The sequence below is a fragment of the Eucyclogobius newberryi genome, unplaced genomic scaffold, assembly GCF_026437365.1.
Source record: "Eucyclogobius newberryi isolate DKJ021-1_F unplaced genomic scaffold, fEucNew1.0.hap1 SCAF_19, whole genome shotgun sequence".
NCBI classification, from domain to species: domain Eukaryota; kingdom Metazoa; phylum Chordata; class Actinopteri; order Gobiiformes; family Gobiidae; genus Eucyclogobius; species Eucyclogobius newberryi.
The window spans coordinates 15,247,172-15,262,858 of NW_027315823.1; the positions used below are offsets into that span (position 1 = coordinate 15,247,172).

At 44.2% G+C, this 15,687-nt stretch overlaps 1 protein-coding gene across 1 annotated transcript in view; it reads left to right on the forward strand.

Annotated features, from left to right (window-relative positions):
* Nucleotides 1–872: 872 nt before the first annotated feature.
* setd5 (SET domain containing 5) overlaps nt 873–15,687 on the forward strand; it is a 36,450-nt gene continuing 21,635 nt past the window's right edge. The window contains exons 1-3 of the mRNA XM_072451836.1: nt 873–1,293; nt 13,905–14,159; nt 15,254–15,353. Of these exons, the coding sequence (XP_072307937.1) occupies nt 14,089–14,159; nt 15,254–15,353 (171 nt within the window). The 5' untranslated portion in view covers nt 873–1,293; nt 13,905–14,088. The remainder of the gene's footprint in view (nt 1,294–13,904; nt 14,160–15,253; nt 15,354–15,687) is intronic.

A 15,687-nucleotide genomic window follows, 5' to 3' on the forward strand; every position in this document is an offset into this window, starting at 1 on the left:
TAATGGTTCTACTTAAGATGTGTAAAGCCAATCTCTTGTTCCCTTTTGACCAAATTGTGGCATTTTCCGTTACGTGTAGGACTTCGGAAAATGTCACAAATCGACAGATTAATGTCATTACGTGTGGTCTTCCACCGCAGTGAGCGTGAGCCGCTTATTCAACAATAGAACATTCTGGGTCGTGGTCGCGGCTGAAAACAAAGCCTAAACAGACCCAATGGGCCGCACACGATTAGTTTCCGTCTTACTTTATACAAATCTAAATATGTGTCGTCGGAGATATTATATTATACGTTTATTTCTATAGACCAATTTGTCATTTTGACGTCATCATGAATGTGTCGATACATGTTACGTTAAAGTGACACTTGCTTTTTTTGTATCCATCAAAAAAAGCATTTCCGCCCAGAAAATGAATGTAACATTTTGAGAGGGGCCGTCATAAAGAGAAGAAAGACCCACACGGACCTCATGACCCTGATCTTTTTACTCATGAATGTGTTCGAACTTCAAACACGTAATCCTCGGTAATATTCACCGAAACAAAAGCATAATCCCAATAGATTGTTAAGATTATTCCAAATTTATAAAATGTCCGAGGAGATTAATTCCAAGTTCCGTTTGTAGTTCTGACAACTCCTCCACAACACCAACACTCTCCCAAATGTCGACGAACTGAAATGGTGCGGATTTTTCACTGCACATACCCCGCCCACATACTGAGAAAGATGCCTGTCCGCCTTGTGATTGGTCCAGACATATTTGCAAAGTGATTGACGTATCCGTGTCCAATCATTTGACAGATTCCGTAACACGCAACCAACGAGCCCCTTCGCGGTAGTACGGGAAACCCCGCGTACAGGTTGTGTGTCATTTTCGCAGGGACTGGAGCTCGAGCCCGGTGAGGAGGGGGATGGGCGCCTCTGCAAACGTACGGACCTCCACAGAATCAGAGTGCATTAGATACAGCAGCACATACCTCATTATAAATACCTATTATAAATATTATATCAACAAAAATAAATGGATTTGCCTTACAGGGATCTACTGGACAGGCTTAATGGATGACCTTTACGTTGCGAGGATACTGAATTTAACTTTACGCCAATGCGTGGAAACAGTGAGAAGTTTGTTTGTGATCCAGAGAGAGGGAGCTACTTTTAACGGTAGACACACGGGAGACTCCGAGGCCTCGTCACGGGCCTAGTGGTCTGCTTCATGTTGGGATATCACAAAGGCTTTTCATTGTACTGGAATTTATCCCACATACACTGCTTTGGAATGTCTCTTTAGGTGAGTATATTGGACACAGCTTCATCAAGAGTCTGAGTACGTCCATATAAAACAAACACGGAGCATGTTTCAGTCGACCCATCATCGCTCCTGAGCTAACACATATGCTAACATGGCTAACTGCTAGTTAGCTCAGGACTTGGCGTCCACTTTAATAGATTAAAACAGAGTTTGCGTGAAATTAACGTGATTACAGTAATTACGACACGTTAAAGCATTTTGTGATGTACGCTAGTGTTGTTTAATGCATGTGGACACAGTCAGGCTCGTTGTGTAGGATGATCCAAAAAGCATGTGTATTTACAACATAATTCGTTTTAGTAAACAGCGCTTTTGCTGCCTTTTTGTGGACTTTTGTTTAAAATGCACTATTTTGTGGAAGGAGTATACTTAACGTTAGGTTGTTGTTTCGACCTGTTACACTTGAACATTATTGTTGTACCTATGAAGACATAAGGGCTGGTTTTGTTCAGGACGTTCACATGTATTTATTGAAGATTATTTACCACACCTGGGCCCTAGAGTGATATGATTATATTTTCGGTTCAATCGTATATATGCAGATAAATTATGTTCCAAACTTTTCCTGTCTTTTATGTCTCTGTCCTAAACTGAACTGAGAGATCTTTGGTTATGAAGTGGGGTTCTGTCCATTATGTTGGGATACATGTTTCTGTATCACTCTTTGTTATAATTACTAAGATTAACAATTTAAGGCATTTTCTTCTTGACTTCCACTTCCTCTGAGCAGGATACAAGTCCAGACCCATGTTCGATGGTTTAGACTGGGCTCTTTCTGGACTGTTTTTTATTGCCACGCATTTTGTCTCGAGAAAGTTGAAGCCCCACGTCTATAATGACATTTCATGAAACACACTAGTTATATTTAATGATTTCTCAAGCGTTCACGTTCATCGACATGTGTGCACAATCCTTCGAGTGTCCCTTTTGTAATTAAGTCATGTAGTAAACGCCGTTTGCACAATGCTCCTCAGTCCACCTAAATGACTGAAGTTTCTTCAGGTTAGATATTGTGTGCCTGTTTTGGAGTGAAACTGGCAAATCAAAAGCGCTTGTGTTTGGTGGTGACTTGCTATTTTTCACCTCCCCCACTTCCCAACCCCCAGCCTCGATGGCGGTTCACAGAACTGGCTGGTATTTTAGACGGGGACGGTTTCCTTTTTTAGCTTTCAAATTGTGTTGCGCCGTCTATGCGTTTGCACTGTTGATCCAAACGTGTATCAATTTACACAGCATTTGTTTGTGTTAGGAGTATAATACATGTCTACTATGTAGATAGATGGTAACGTTAAACTGTCGCAATTGTTGCGTTTTTTAAATTGATTACAACCAAAAAAACAAACCCATCATCGTGTCTGTCAGCGCTTCTTAAATCCGCATTGGCTACATTCAAATGGGGACAGCTTTTACAACGTGCTTCTTTTTTAGCGAGGTCAAATATTTTGGAAGCACAAGGCTCATGGCTGCCCTCAACATTAGCCTACCTGCGTTTCTCTCTACGCACTGCTCCACCACCTAATGTATCCGTCTTTTGTATGCTCACTAGAGGTTATATATCGTGCCACTTTCAGCTCCTGCTCAACCAGTCTACGTGTTCTCAACACATTTTTAAGGTTGGAGGAACATTCATCTGTTACACACACTAACATACAATGTATGTATATTCTGTGCTTAACACACATACATTGTTATTTTCGCTGTATCACAGTTATGTCACATACCACAAGACCTACTTGTGGCGTTACAATATTGTTATTGTTGTCAGAAGATGTTCTAATGTGAATATATACTTGTAGTCATTATTAATTTGTATTTTTTGTTCATGCTGATAAAATAAGGTAACAGTGTCTGCTGTTTTGTACATGTTTCTTTAAAATTTCCCCCTTACATAAAGTCTTAAGCTGTATCCTTGTTACAATCTGTCATACAGTCCATGACGAGATTTTTAGTTTTGTGTGTTAATGCTGATTGTTTTGCTTGTGAATTGTTGAAAAGTCGTTACATGTGGCATATATGGTCAGAAAAGCAAAAGCTAATGGGGCTAAAAGGGTTTGTGGCTACTGCACGGAGTCCCTAGTATTCTGTATTTTTTTTTTTCTCTGCTTGTATATCTCTGAAGTGTCCTCTCTGCTGTCCTGGTAGTGTGTGCTATTCCATCATGCACAACAGGGTTGAAAACAAGTGGCCATGACGCCTGCTTTGTTGCATCTTTCCTATTGGTGGAGGAGAACTGGACCTGAGCCAATAGAGCGCCAGTGTTTCCCTGGCTTTTGTGGGAGTGTTGTTGCAGAGGCCTTCTTTTGCTGTTTGTACCAAGAAAAGGCAATGCTGCAGTTGAAATGAGTGGATACATAATCAGATATGCTGCTCAATTTGCTGTCATGTTTGTGAGAAAAGGCTCTGTTTGCTTCATCCACTGAGCCATTTGAAGTTGACACACACCTAATCCTCAATGAGTTGCACTCCTGTAGCATTCCAGCCAGTGTGTCCACTACAGTGTGTGTGTCCAGTCATGGCCCTTTTGAAAAGATTAAAATATAAAAATATCTTCATTTGTTCTGACATTCGAAGCGGCAATGCTGTTGCTATGGACCCAAATGTTTGCCTGCCTTGTCCTTTTTTAGTTCAATTTCTCCTTTGTTCCTTTTTAAGTTTTGAGCCACACATTAGTGATATTCTTTATACTGCGAGTCTTCCTTGCTCCATATTAAAATAAGAGTTTGACTGAGCTGTGCCGTTGTAGTATGGCAGATAGACGAGTTATTCTGGGCCTGAGGGGAAGGTGACATTTCATTGGTTGTGTAAAGAAGGTCTTGCAAGTCTTTTTGTTTTCTTGAATATAAAGGGTTCAACACATTAGACTACTAAAGCATATGTGATTGGGATATTATTATTTTTTTAATAGAAAATGTTTTCTGGCTTGGTTTAGCAGTAAGATATTTTGAATATGCAGAAGAAGAAGCTGCAAGTGTGAGTCAAACCAGATATGGTTACAGTTCAATTGCTACGCACCTGAGGCGTTAACGCATAAGGCATTAATCCATTGGGAGGGAAATTGATTGATCAGGACCTTAGCAGGAGGATTCCTATTGTGCATGTTTTTTGGTTGATAGTAGAAACTCGAGTCTGGAGGAAACTCTTGTCGAACCCATGACCTTTTTGCTGTGAGGCGTGAGTGCTATCGTGGATTTGGCATGGTGGCTGGGGAGTAGCCTACATGAAACAAGGAAGAAAAGGCAATGTACATAAATTCCAGCCACCAGAAATACATCTCATGTTTTTGGTAAATTTTGCTAGTAGTTATATGCTACATACGCATCAGTGATCATGAGTCTAAAGGTAATATTTGTCATCTATTAACATGCATTGCCACATTTCAGGCATTTGTCCATATCCAAAGTAGATTGCTGTCTTTTCGGAAAGGGGAGAGTTGATGTAGTGGTGACTGATTGGTGGTATATTATTTGGATGGTGCGTCAATTTATGATATTTGTATGTGTGTTGATGTAGGACGGAGAGAACATACATGCTGTCTACACAGGCAGTCTTTTATTTCGCTCTGTCACTTGTAGAGGTCGGCCCATATGGGGTTTTCTATTTTATTTTGACAGTACAAGTTAAAATGCAACATTTCCAGTTGAGACATGTATTTTTGTGCAGAGGTAATTTACTCAGCAAAAACACAGTTGTTGCCTGATGTAAGCTTCTCTACGTCCAAGGGTAAGATGTTTCTCCATAACATTTACAGCGAATGGATTATAGAAAAGCTACTCATCTTTTTGTACGTCACCTGTGTACAGTGGGAAATGTTTCAACTGCCTTAACAAACCAGAAGCCACTACTTTAGTTTCAGTTGGCCCCTGGACAGTGCTTCCACTGGCCACGGACGTCTTCTTCTACAGTGTGTCAAACGCTTCCTGCTAGAGTGGCCGCTAGCCAGTAAAAATCTATAAATTAGACGCACCGTCGTAATGGCCGCAGAGTTTAAAGCATGGGGGAAAAGTAGCGGTTTAAAGTCATAAAAATACGGTACATGCTAGTGTGAGTATAAATAAAAGTGCATAGGATACGCTTCACCCCAACATGCTGCTTAAAAATAATCTGCTGAAGAGAAGACCCAGAAGCTGAATCACTATAGGTCACGTGTCTGAAATAAGAATATGAAGAATCACTTCATCAAATTTAAAAACAAAATCAAACAGTTTAATTGTAATTTGTCTTGTCAATCAAAATGAAAATGTTCCGTTTTTTGTTTTGAAATCGAAAATCAATTGAACGAATCATTCACAGATTATACATGTTCAATAGATTGTGTTCACGTCATAAACTCAGTAGGTTTGCTAGGGGCGTTGTAACTCTATGGGAGATTTATGGTTTGCAAATGTGCAAAATGGAGTTGAACCATACAGGCTGCGAATTAGACGGGGGCCCGGGGCCCGCAAGCAGTTGAGTCTCCGGCGGGCCTGCGGTTTGAAATAGGAGGGGGCCCGCCGTGCCCCTCCTCGAAAAAAATCAAGCTTTAACTAGTAATTTAGCCATATTCGGGGCATTTTCATCGCTTAAGTTTTGCCCACTTCGCATGTCTTCTCGCTTCTCATTGGCCGAGCGTTCTCCATGACGTAATATCGATGAAGGCGGGCATAAGATGCGGCCAATCAGATGCCCGCTGCGTTCCTGTTGCGTTCACATGTCCTCGGAAATGCTCGGTCTAATTTTCGGGGCAAATGTATATTATGTTAGTAGTTTATTTTGTAGGACGTGATTTTATATATTCCTTGTGTCAAATGCTGTAAACAGTATTTATTTTGTATCTAAGAAATATTATTATATTGAATTAAACAGCCTCTCCTTGAACCGACACCTTAACGTGGTGGAGGGGTTTGAGTGCCCGAATGATCCCGGGAGCTATGTTGTCGGGGGCTTCATGCCCCTGGTAGGGTCTCCCAAGGCAAACAGGTCCTAGGTGACGGGTCAGACAAAGATCGGTTCAGAAGCCTCTTATGACGACGACACGAACAAGGCCGTTTACGTCGCCCGGATCGGCGTCACCGGGGCCCCATCCTGGAGCCAGGCCTGGGATGGGTGCTCCATGGCGAGCGCCTGGTGGCCGGGTCTTACCCCACGGGGCCCGGCCGGGCACAGCCCGAAAGAGCGACGTGGGGCCGCCCTCCCGTGGGCCCACCACCCGCAGGAGGATCCATAAGGGGCCGGTGCAGAGAGATCTGGGCGGCAGTCGACGGCAGGGGCCTCGGCGACCAGATCTCCAGACACAGAGACTAACTCTGGGGACATGGAATGTCACCTCGCTGGGGGGGAAAGAGCCTGAGCTTGTGCGGGAGGTTGAGCGATACCGACTAGATATAGTCGGCCTCACCTCCACGCACAGTTTGGGCTCTGGAACCCATCTCCTCGAGAGGGGCTGGACGCTCCACTTCTCTGGTGTTGCCCGCGGGGAGAGGCGGCGGGCTGGTGTGGGCTTGCTGATAGCCCCTCAGCTCAGCCGCCACGTGTTGGAGTTTACCCCGGTGAACGAGAGGGTCGCGTCCCTCCGCCTTCGGGTGGGGGACAGGTCTCTCACTGTTGTGGCGGCCTACGGGCCGAACAGCAGTGCAGAGTACCCGGCCATCCTGGAGTCCTTGGGAGGGGTACTGGACAGTGCACCGACCGGGGACTCCGTTGTTCTACTGGGGGACTTCAACGCCCACGTGGGCAATGACAGTGACACCTGGAGAGGGGTGATCGGGAAGAACGGCTTCCCCGATCTGAACCTGAGCGGTGTTCAGTTATTGGACTTCTGTGCTAGCCACGGATTGTCCATAACGAACACCATGTTCAAGCACAAGTGTGTCCATCAGTGCACATGGCACCAGGACACCCTAGGCCGGAGGTCAATGATCGACTTTGTTGTCGTGTCATCAGACCTCCGGCCGCGTGTCTTGGACACTCGGGTGAAGAGAGGGGCAGAGTTGTCAACCGATCACCACCTGGTGGTGAGTTGGATCCGCTGGCAGAGGAGGAAGCCGGACAGACTTGGCAGACCCAAGCGCATTGTGAGGGTCTGTTGGGAACGTCTAGTGGAGCCCTCTGTCAGTAGGGTATTCAACTCGCACCTCCAGGAGAGCTTCTCCCATGTCCCGGGGGAGGTTGGGGACATTGAGTCCGAGTGGACCATGTTCTCCGCCTCCATTGTTGATGCGGCTGCTCAGAGCTGTGGTCGCAAGGTCTCCGGTGCCTGTCGTGGCGGCAACCCCCGAACCCGGTGGTGGACACCGGAAGTAAGGGATGCCGTCAGACTGAAGAAGGAGGCCTATCAGGCCACTCTGGCTTGTAGGTCTCCGGAGGTCATCGACGGGTATCGGCAGGCCAAGCGAGCCGCGGCTCGTGCTGTCGCAGAGGCAAAAACCCGGGCCTGGGAGGAGTTCGGGGAGGCCATGGAGGAGGACTATCGGTCGGCACCAAAGAAATTCTGGCAAACCGTCCGGCGCCTCAGGAGGGGGAAGCAGTGTCTCACCAACACCGTTTACGGTGCGGGTGGAGGCCTGCTGACCTCAACTGGGGATGTCGTCGGACGGTGGAAGGAATACTTTGAGGATCTCCTTAATCCCTCAGTCACGTCTTCCGAAGAGGAAGTGGAGACCGGGGACTCGGTGGCTGGCTCATCCATCACCCAAGCTGAAGTCACTGAGGTTGTTCGCAAACTCCTCGGTGGCAGGGCTCCGGGGGTGGATGAGATCCGCCCTGAGTACCTAAAGTATCTGGATGTTGTAGGACTGTCTTGGTTGACACGTCTCTGCAACATCGCGTGGCGTTCGGGGACCGTGCCTCTGGACTGGCAGACCGGGGTGGTGGTCCCTCTGTTCAAGAAGGGGGACCGGAGGGTGTGTTCCAACTACAGAGGGATCACACTCCTCAGCCTCCCGGGTAAGGTCTATTCCAAGGTACTGGAGAGGAGAATCCGACCGATAGTCGAACCTCGGATTCAGGAGGAGCAGAGTGGTTTTCGTCCCGGTCGTGGAACACTGGATCAGCTCTATACCCTCCATCGGGTGCTCGAGGGTTCATGGGAGTTTGCCCAACCAGTCCATATGTGTTTTGTGGATCTGGAGAAGGCTTTCGACCGTGTCCCTCGGGGTGTCCTTTGGGGGGTGCTCCGGGAGTACGGGGTCCGGGGCCCTTTGCTCAGGGCTGTCCGGTCCCTGTATGACCGGAGCAGGAGCTGTGTTCGCATTGCCGGCAGTAAGTCAGACCTGTTCCCAGTGCATGTTGGACTCTGCCAGGGCTGCCCTTTGTCACCGGTTCTGTTCATAATTTTTATGGACAGAATTTCTAGGCGCAGTCAGGGGTCGGAGGGTGTCCGGTTTGGGGACCACAGGATCTCATCTCTGCTGTTTGCAGACGATGTTGTCCTGATGGCTCCATCAAACCCGGACCTGCAACATGCACTGGGACGGTTTGCAGCCGAGTGTGAAGCGGCTGGGATGAGAATCAGCACCTCCAAATCCGAGGCCATGGTTCTCGACCGGAAAAAGGTGGCTTGCCCTCTCCAGGTGGGTGGGGTGTCCTTGCCCCAAGTGGAGGAGTTAAAGTATCTCGGGGTCTTGTTCACGAGTGAGGGAAGGATGGAGCGTGAGATCGACAGGCGGATCGGTGCAGCGGCTGCAGTGATGCAGTCGCTGCATCGGACCGTTGTGGTAAAGAGGGAGCTGAGCCGAAAGGCAAAGCTCTCTATTTACCGGTCGGTCTACGTTCCTACCCTCACCTATGGTCATGAGCTTTGGGTAGTGACCGAAAGAACAAGATCGCGGATACAAGCGGTCGAAATGAGTTTCCTCCGCCGTGTGGCTGGGCGCTCCCTTAGAGATAGGGTGAGGAGCTCGGCCACACGGGGGGAGCTCGGAGTAGAGCCGCTGCTCCTCCACGTCGAGAGGAGCCAGCTGAGGTGGCTCGGGCATCTGTTTCGGATGCCTCCTGGGCGCCTCCCTCGAGGTGTTTCAGGCATGTCCCACCGGGAAGAGGCCCCGGGGAAGACCCAGGACACGCTGGAGAGACTATGTCTCTCGGCTGGCCTGGGAACGCCTCGGGATCCCCCCGGAGGAGTTAGAGGAAGTGTCTGGGGAGAAGGAAGTCTGGGAGTCCCTGCTCAGACTGCTGCCCCCGCGACCCGGCCCCGGATAAAGCGGCAGAAGATGGATGGATGGATGGATGGATGAATTAAACAGTTTTAAAGATCATGATCTCTGGTTTATGATTCAGTATTTGTGCTCTTCATATCATAACAGATACAAGTTCTTTAAATTGTTTAACATGCTAATAACCAGGTTTAAAACGACACATTTATCTTGTTCTTATGACGCTGCGATGCTGCGCGCTTGTGGGCCCCTGAAATTGCTTGGGGGCCCCTAACTTTGAAAATCTATTTCTCAGCCTGCCATATCATTATTTTTTGGCTCCACAAACCTGCAACATTAATCCCAGTATTTTAGTCTTTTCAACTGACAACAATCCCGCCTTTGGAGTTTAATAAGGCAAAAAAAAAAGTTGTTTCCGGTAACCCAACCGACCTGAATGTCATAATAAAAAAAAAAAAAACGACCTTAAACATTTTATTGCATATTTACTGGCCGTATGTTTTGAGAATGTCAAATTGTGAGAGAATCCAAAAGCTGCGGGGAAAAAATAGAAAAATCGCTGCACTTTTGATTTCGGTTTCGGTTTCGTTTTACCTGCGGGCGGTGTGATGTGTCTGTCCCGCCCATGGATCTATTATAATATCTGGATAGGGTATGGCTAGCTGCCGCAGCATGTCATAGCCACCCCCAGTGGCAACCCCATTGGTACAGCCAAAGAAATCGTGCAACCCAGAAAGCTTTTTTTTCCCCTAGAGCGCAATGTAACAAAAAACTGCTCGTGTTCGGCTGAAGGGGCATCTAGAGCTTTCAGAAATGTCGGATATAGCGGCAATTCTTACCTATTTTTGTGTCATGAATGAATGAATTACCTTTTCAAATTTTAAAATTCTTCCGTTGTCTTTAAAACGCATTTTAAGCTGTTAGCTTCGGCAACGCTCTAGCACGCCGCTCTAGCCCAGCTCGTGGGCTGATTGGTCAGAACGGTGACCGTCTAGACCAGGCATGTCCAAATTACGGCCCGGGGGCCAAATGCGGCCCTCAGACCAATTTTTGTTGGCCCTCCGCTTCCTGCTAAGTTGGTCCAAACAACAAAAAGTAGTACTTTTTTCTGTAAAATTTGAAAAATTCAAGCATTTTGAAGTTATACCTAACCTTATTAAAGGTGTGGAGGCTCAAATGCAAAATTTCACTTTGTCATTTGGCAAATTTGACGTGGTCGGGTTGTTTGTGGCCCTCTACTCAGTATAAGTTTCAAAATGCGGCCCTCTGTGAAAAAAGTTTGAACACCCCTGGTCTAGACCAATCAGCGCGTGTAGGTGATGCGAACGAGCCGAGATGCCGTGAACGATCTGCAGGCGTAAAACTATGGATCCATGAGTTTAATGACCACCATGGATCCGAGGGCCGTGGATCTACTACTCAGAAGTGATGTCTTGAAATGTTTATGCCTGGAAAAACTATAATGTAATAAATGCTATGGAAGGAAAAGAAGGAAAGGGAATGTATTGCCATCTCCCGCGCTCCCCTTGCTGTCCTCCGCACTCCTCTCCGTGCCCGTGTTTCAGTGTCAATACAGCGCGTACTCATTTTGCTCCCTCACTAGCGCTCACTTGCTTCTGAGAAAAGAAAACTGTCTGCAAAACCTGTGCGAGGATTTTGAAATATTAAAAATAATAAAAATTAAAAATCCAACCTACCTACCTGAAATTCTTTTTCAATGTTACCAGAAACACACTATTTATTTTATGTGGCCTAAGGACACCACTTTGAGACAATTGTGAAAAAACATTATTTAATGTTTGTTTATTCATATTGACACAGAAGAAGTTCCAGTTTTTCTTTCCTGTGGAAAGGCACATCAATTCCAGATCTATGAATCATAAACCAGCTGCAACGACAAATTCTACCCGAGAATTCTGACCTGCTCCAGCTCAGGTTTAAACTAGCGATTCTAGAATATTGCGTTATTCTACACAAGATATGAAGAATATAAAACAAAATAACTGTCAACAAGTGTCATTTTGATCTAAAACCGAGTAAAGTTTGAGAGAACAGCGCAGTAGGTTCCCCTGTTGATCAGCCGTCTCTACGAGGACGTTTCTGATCAAAACCAAACATCTACACAACCGTCACAATTGCTCCTGATGAACAGTGGCTCACACAGATGGTCCCGTTTGGATCTTTGTCCTAAACCCATGCGTCAATGATGCTGTATTTAAAACGCAAGCAACCATTGAAAGTGAAAGAGAGGGCATGCATAGAGATAATAGCAGCTCATTAGTTACATGTACATGTCAGAAAATTGAATAAATCCAATTGTATGATGCATGCGTAAGGTAGATATTCTATGCATTTTAAATGCATATAATATATCTGTATAATCAATCATCAACTTAAGCACAACAGTTTCCTGAGGCAGTTGTAATGACTTTTTTGACTACTGGCTCAAAAGAATCATGGATTTGTATCCAAAATTACTTTAAAACATTGTGAGATTGCGAACACAAAAACATGACAAACATTTGTTTTTTTTATTCATTAAAAATGTGTTACAATTATAAAGTCTGACAGCAGCAAGAAGGAAAGACCTGCAAAACCTCCTTCGCACAGCGAGGGTGGATGTACGTTACATAGTTACTAGTCAGATTATAGAGGACCCTGAGGGGCTGTTTACACGGCCATAAAATCTAATAATAAAATATAGATCATGCATTTACAAATCCTATTAGAAAAACCCTGTTTTGGCTACTCTGTTTAATACATAAAATATATATATATATATATTTCTGGACTAGTTATTATGTAAAATAAAACCATGACATGCATATAAATATTAAATTTAGTTAAATAATTGTTTTATTTTTTATTTCGATTGATCTTGGAATGGTTGATATGACAAAATTGATATGTTTTGATGCTCGGCATATCTGGTACCTCTTAGTTTTTTATGTGAAAAGTTACAATCTAAAAGTTATAATCTTGGGGTTTTTCCGCCATATTTTTGTCCTGCCTGGGAGCAGTGAGAGAGCGTGAGAAAACACTGTTTGCTCCATGGTTCAGTCACATGACAGATGATGAGTCACTGAAAATGGGTTAGAGTGCAGTTAGTGCCCCCTAGTGTTTTTCCTAACTACTGCTCCCTAAACGGAAAGTAAAACTGTTCCCTAAACAGAAAGTAAAACAGGATTGTAAAGCTTTTTTGCTGTTGTGAATTATTCACTAAATCGATCTAAGTTCCTTCTATATCTGTGCATTGAGAACACACAGCTCTTTGATGGTGTTTTTGTCACTATCAGGAGGACTCTGCAAATCCAGATATTTATTCAGTCTACATTCTACATCTACATTCATGTCTGCTGTTTGCTGCTTTTATTCTATCAATTATAAACGTTTGTAGTTCCACAGTCCGTAATAGTCGATCTGTAAATTAAGTAATGTTGGCCAGTTTTGCATCAATAGTTGGGGCTGCCTTTTATACAATACATATTTGCTCTAATGCAAAGAAGATCTTTTCTATGATTTTAAAGCTACACTGTGTAACATTCTGGATGGAAGGGTTAGTAGCCACTTGTTTTTCTTCATGGAGATGTTATTGTTTGTAATTGTTGTACATGGAACGTCCACAGTATGGCACTGAAGTATTTCTGAGCAGATACACAAGTTTAATGTCATTGTTTGGAACATTCCAGGCCACTAAAAAGTTGTAACTAACCTAACTTAAACTTTAACTAGAGATGCATTTACAATACAATTTGAATCAGGATCTGTTTGTTTAGGTAATTGTGAACACGCAATAAAACTCTGAATTGGACCAGAGAAGTGAACTCTGGTCCGGTTGGAAAGGTTAGTCTCGGAACGATTAAATCAAACTGGTACGATTGGTCTGAACTGTGAACGCAAACAAACGAGAGTGGAACAAAACCAGGAAATGACTATGTAGTGAGCCACACTGAGATGCACGTGAGGCTCACGATCAAAACGAACTCCTGTGTGAGATCCACAATGGGACAAATGACACACAGAAAGACGTGAAAATAACAGGAGCAGGTCAAAGTCTGGTTTCAGCTGCAGCTCACACGCACATGTAGCGCAGGTTGTGCACATGCGGCGCAGGTTGTGCCGCTCGGATCAGGCAGATCCCCGCGTCTCTCTCACTTTTCTGTCATTCTTTAGCTGATATTGTGTTTGATATTGTACACAGCGCCTCTTCAGGCAAAGGAGAGAGGAGTCTGTCTGGACAGTTGATTCGATTGATAAAAGTGTATTGTGAACACGAACCAGAGCTCAGAGAAACATACAATCTGCTTCAATTTGTATTGTCAGTGCGACCTAAAATATAGTTCGCTATAGAGATTTACTTTAATGGGAAATTATAATTTATTATTTTCTAACATGTCACTAGGATACCAAGTAAGTTTATTTATTTATTGTGTTTACAAGAGTGTTTTCTCTGTGTCATAGGTCCCCAATGCCGGTGGGCCGTGGCGTGCGGCTCGGTGGCACCCACCCTTGGCGTGCTCTGTGGCTGTAGCTGGAACCCAGTGATTCTTCGCCTTTTTCCCTCCCCCCTGCCCTTAGTCTACCCCCCCTCCCCCATCCCATCCTCCCCCCTCCCCCCTCCCAGAGCGTTGCTGTGCTGGACGTCATGAGCATAGTAATCGCTCTGGGAGTCACTACGCCTGAAACGTCATACTCAGACATGGCCGCTGGATCAGAGTAAGTTCTATGTACATCTTTATTCCACAGATGCATCTCTGATCAGCTGCACACTCTAGCTTAAAGTGCGTTTTAAAATAATGCACTCATATTCTTCGGATATGCTTTATATCGCCAAATGAGCAGTCGGAAGCAGCGAAAGCTTAAAACTAAGACTCGAAATGTGGAGGGAGGAGACAAGTGCGAAGGGAACCTGGACAGTTGAGCACGGAGAGGCAAACGCGTGTGAGGGGCACAGAGACAGGCTGGCCCACTCCTACACTGCTTTCTCGTATTTAGAGATTAACTCCGTGTTGGACATTTATCTGTTTATCTGACATTTAAAACACGTCTGTCACGAACAACGTGTGCACATTTCTCCAAACGTCTCGCTTACCCCCCCTCGGCACGGCTCTGCGCCCCCCAAACAGGCGCTCCCCACACTTTGAGAAGCTCTGCATAATATTTATATATACCAAACAAGTAGTTTTTTTGGAGAAAGATTTTAAAATCTGTATAAAATTACAGGGAGTGACATTACACCAGGTTATGCATGATTTACACAAAACAGAAATGTTTTGACCCTCTAAACATGATTCAACAAAATTTAAGTGTTCTCATATTTTTATTGGTCAAATAAAACAGTTTGACATTAGATGAATTTTGGCCCAATGGTTTCTGGGTAATTTCCTAGTGTGATGTTATCAATTACAAACAGAATTTAAAATATATATAAACCTAAAAAAATATTAGCTATTTTGGTTTCAAATGTGTAAAAAATGTTTTGCAAAATTTGAAATATATTTATATTAACTGCATTTTTTACTTCAAAGAGTAGTCATAGGCACTTTAAATTCAAATACAATTCTGATTGTACCAGACAAATTCATCTTAAGTACAGTGTCTGAATTCTCTACTAATATTTATTGTAAATTACATCATTATTATTTACTTTGCACTGACCGTTTTAACAGAAATTGTTCATGCCATCAACGCCGTCACAAACAGGTTTACGTTCTGTCCTTTTTTCCTTTTGAATAAAGAAGTGTTGAAGCTTTTATTCATGCAAATACACAATGAGGGATTCTTCAATAAATTTGTTATTCATTTTTCAGCCCTGAATCCGTAGAAGCAAGTCCTGCAGTGAATGAGAAGAGCTTCAACCATAGCTGTGGGAGTGCACAGAGTCATGGGTATCGTGGTCTACCATATGCTGTAAGGATGTTTATTTACATGCATAAATAAATTGTGAATGAATTGGAATTGTGAAATAAACATTAAATTATGAAATAACTCAACATATTGAGAGTTATTTCATACATACATTTTTGATTCGTCAAAATGGCCACCCTTTGCTTTGATTCTCTGGATGAGTTTCATATGAGTTGCTCATCTGGCACATCATGAAACTCATCGAGAGAAACCACAACAAGGGTTTGCGGCATAAAGTGTGGCTACTTTGAGAAATCTGAATCTAAATTATGAAACGTGTTATTTCACTTTTTCTATTTTTTGCTATATAATTCTATGCATCTTGCTTGACCAGTAG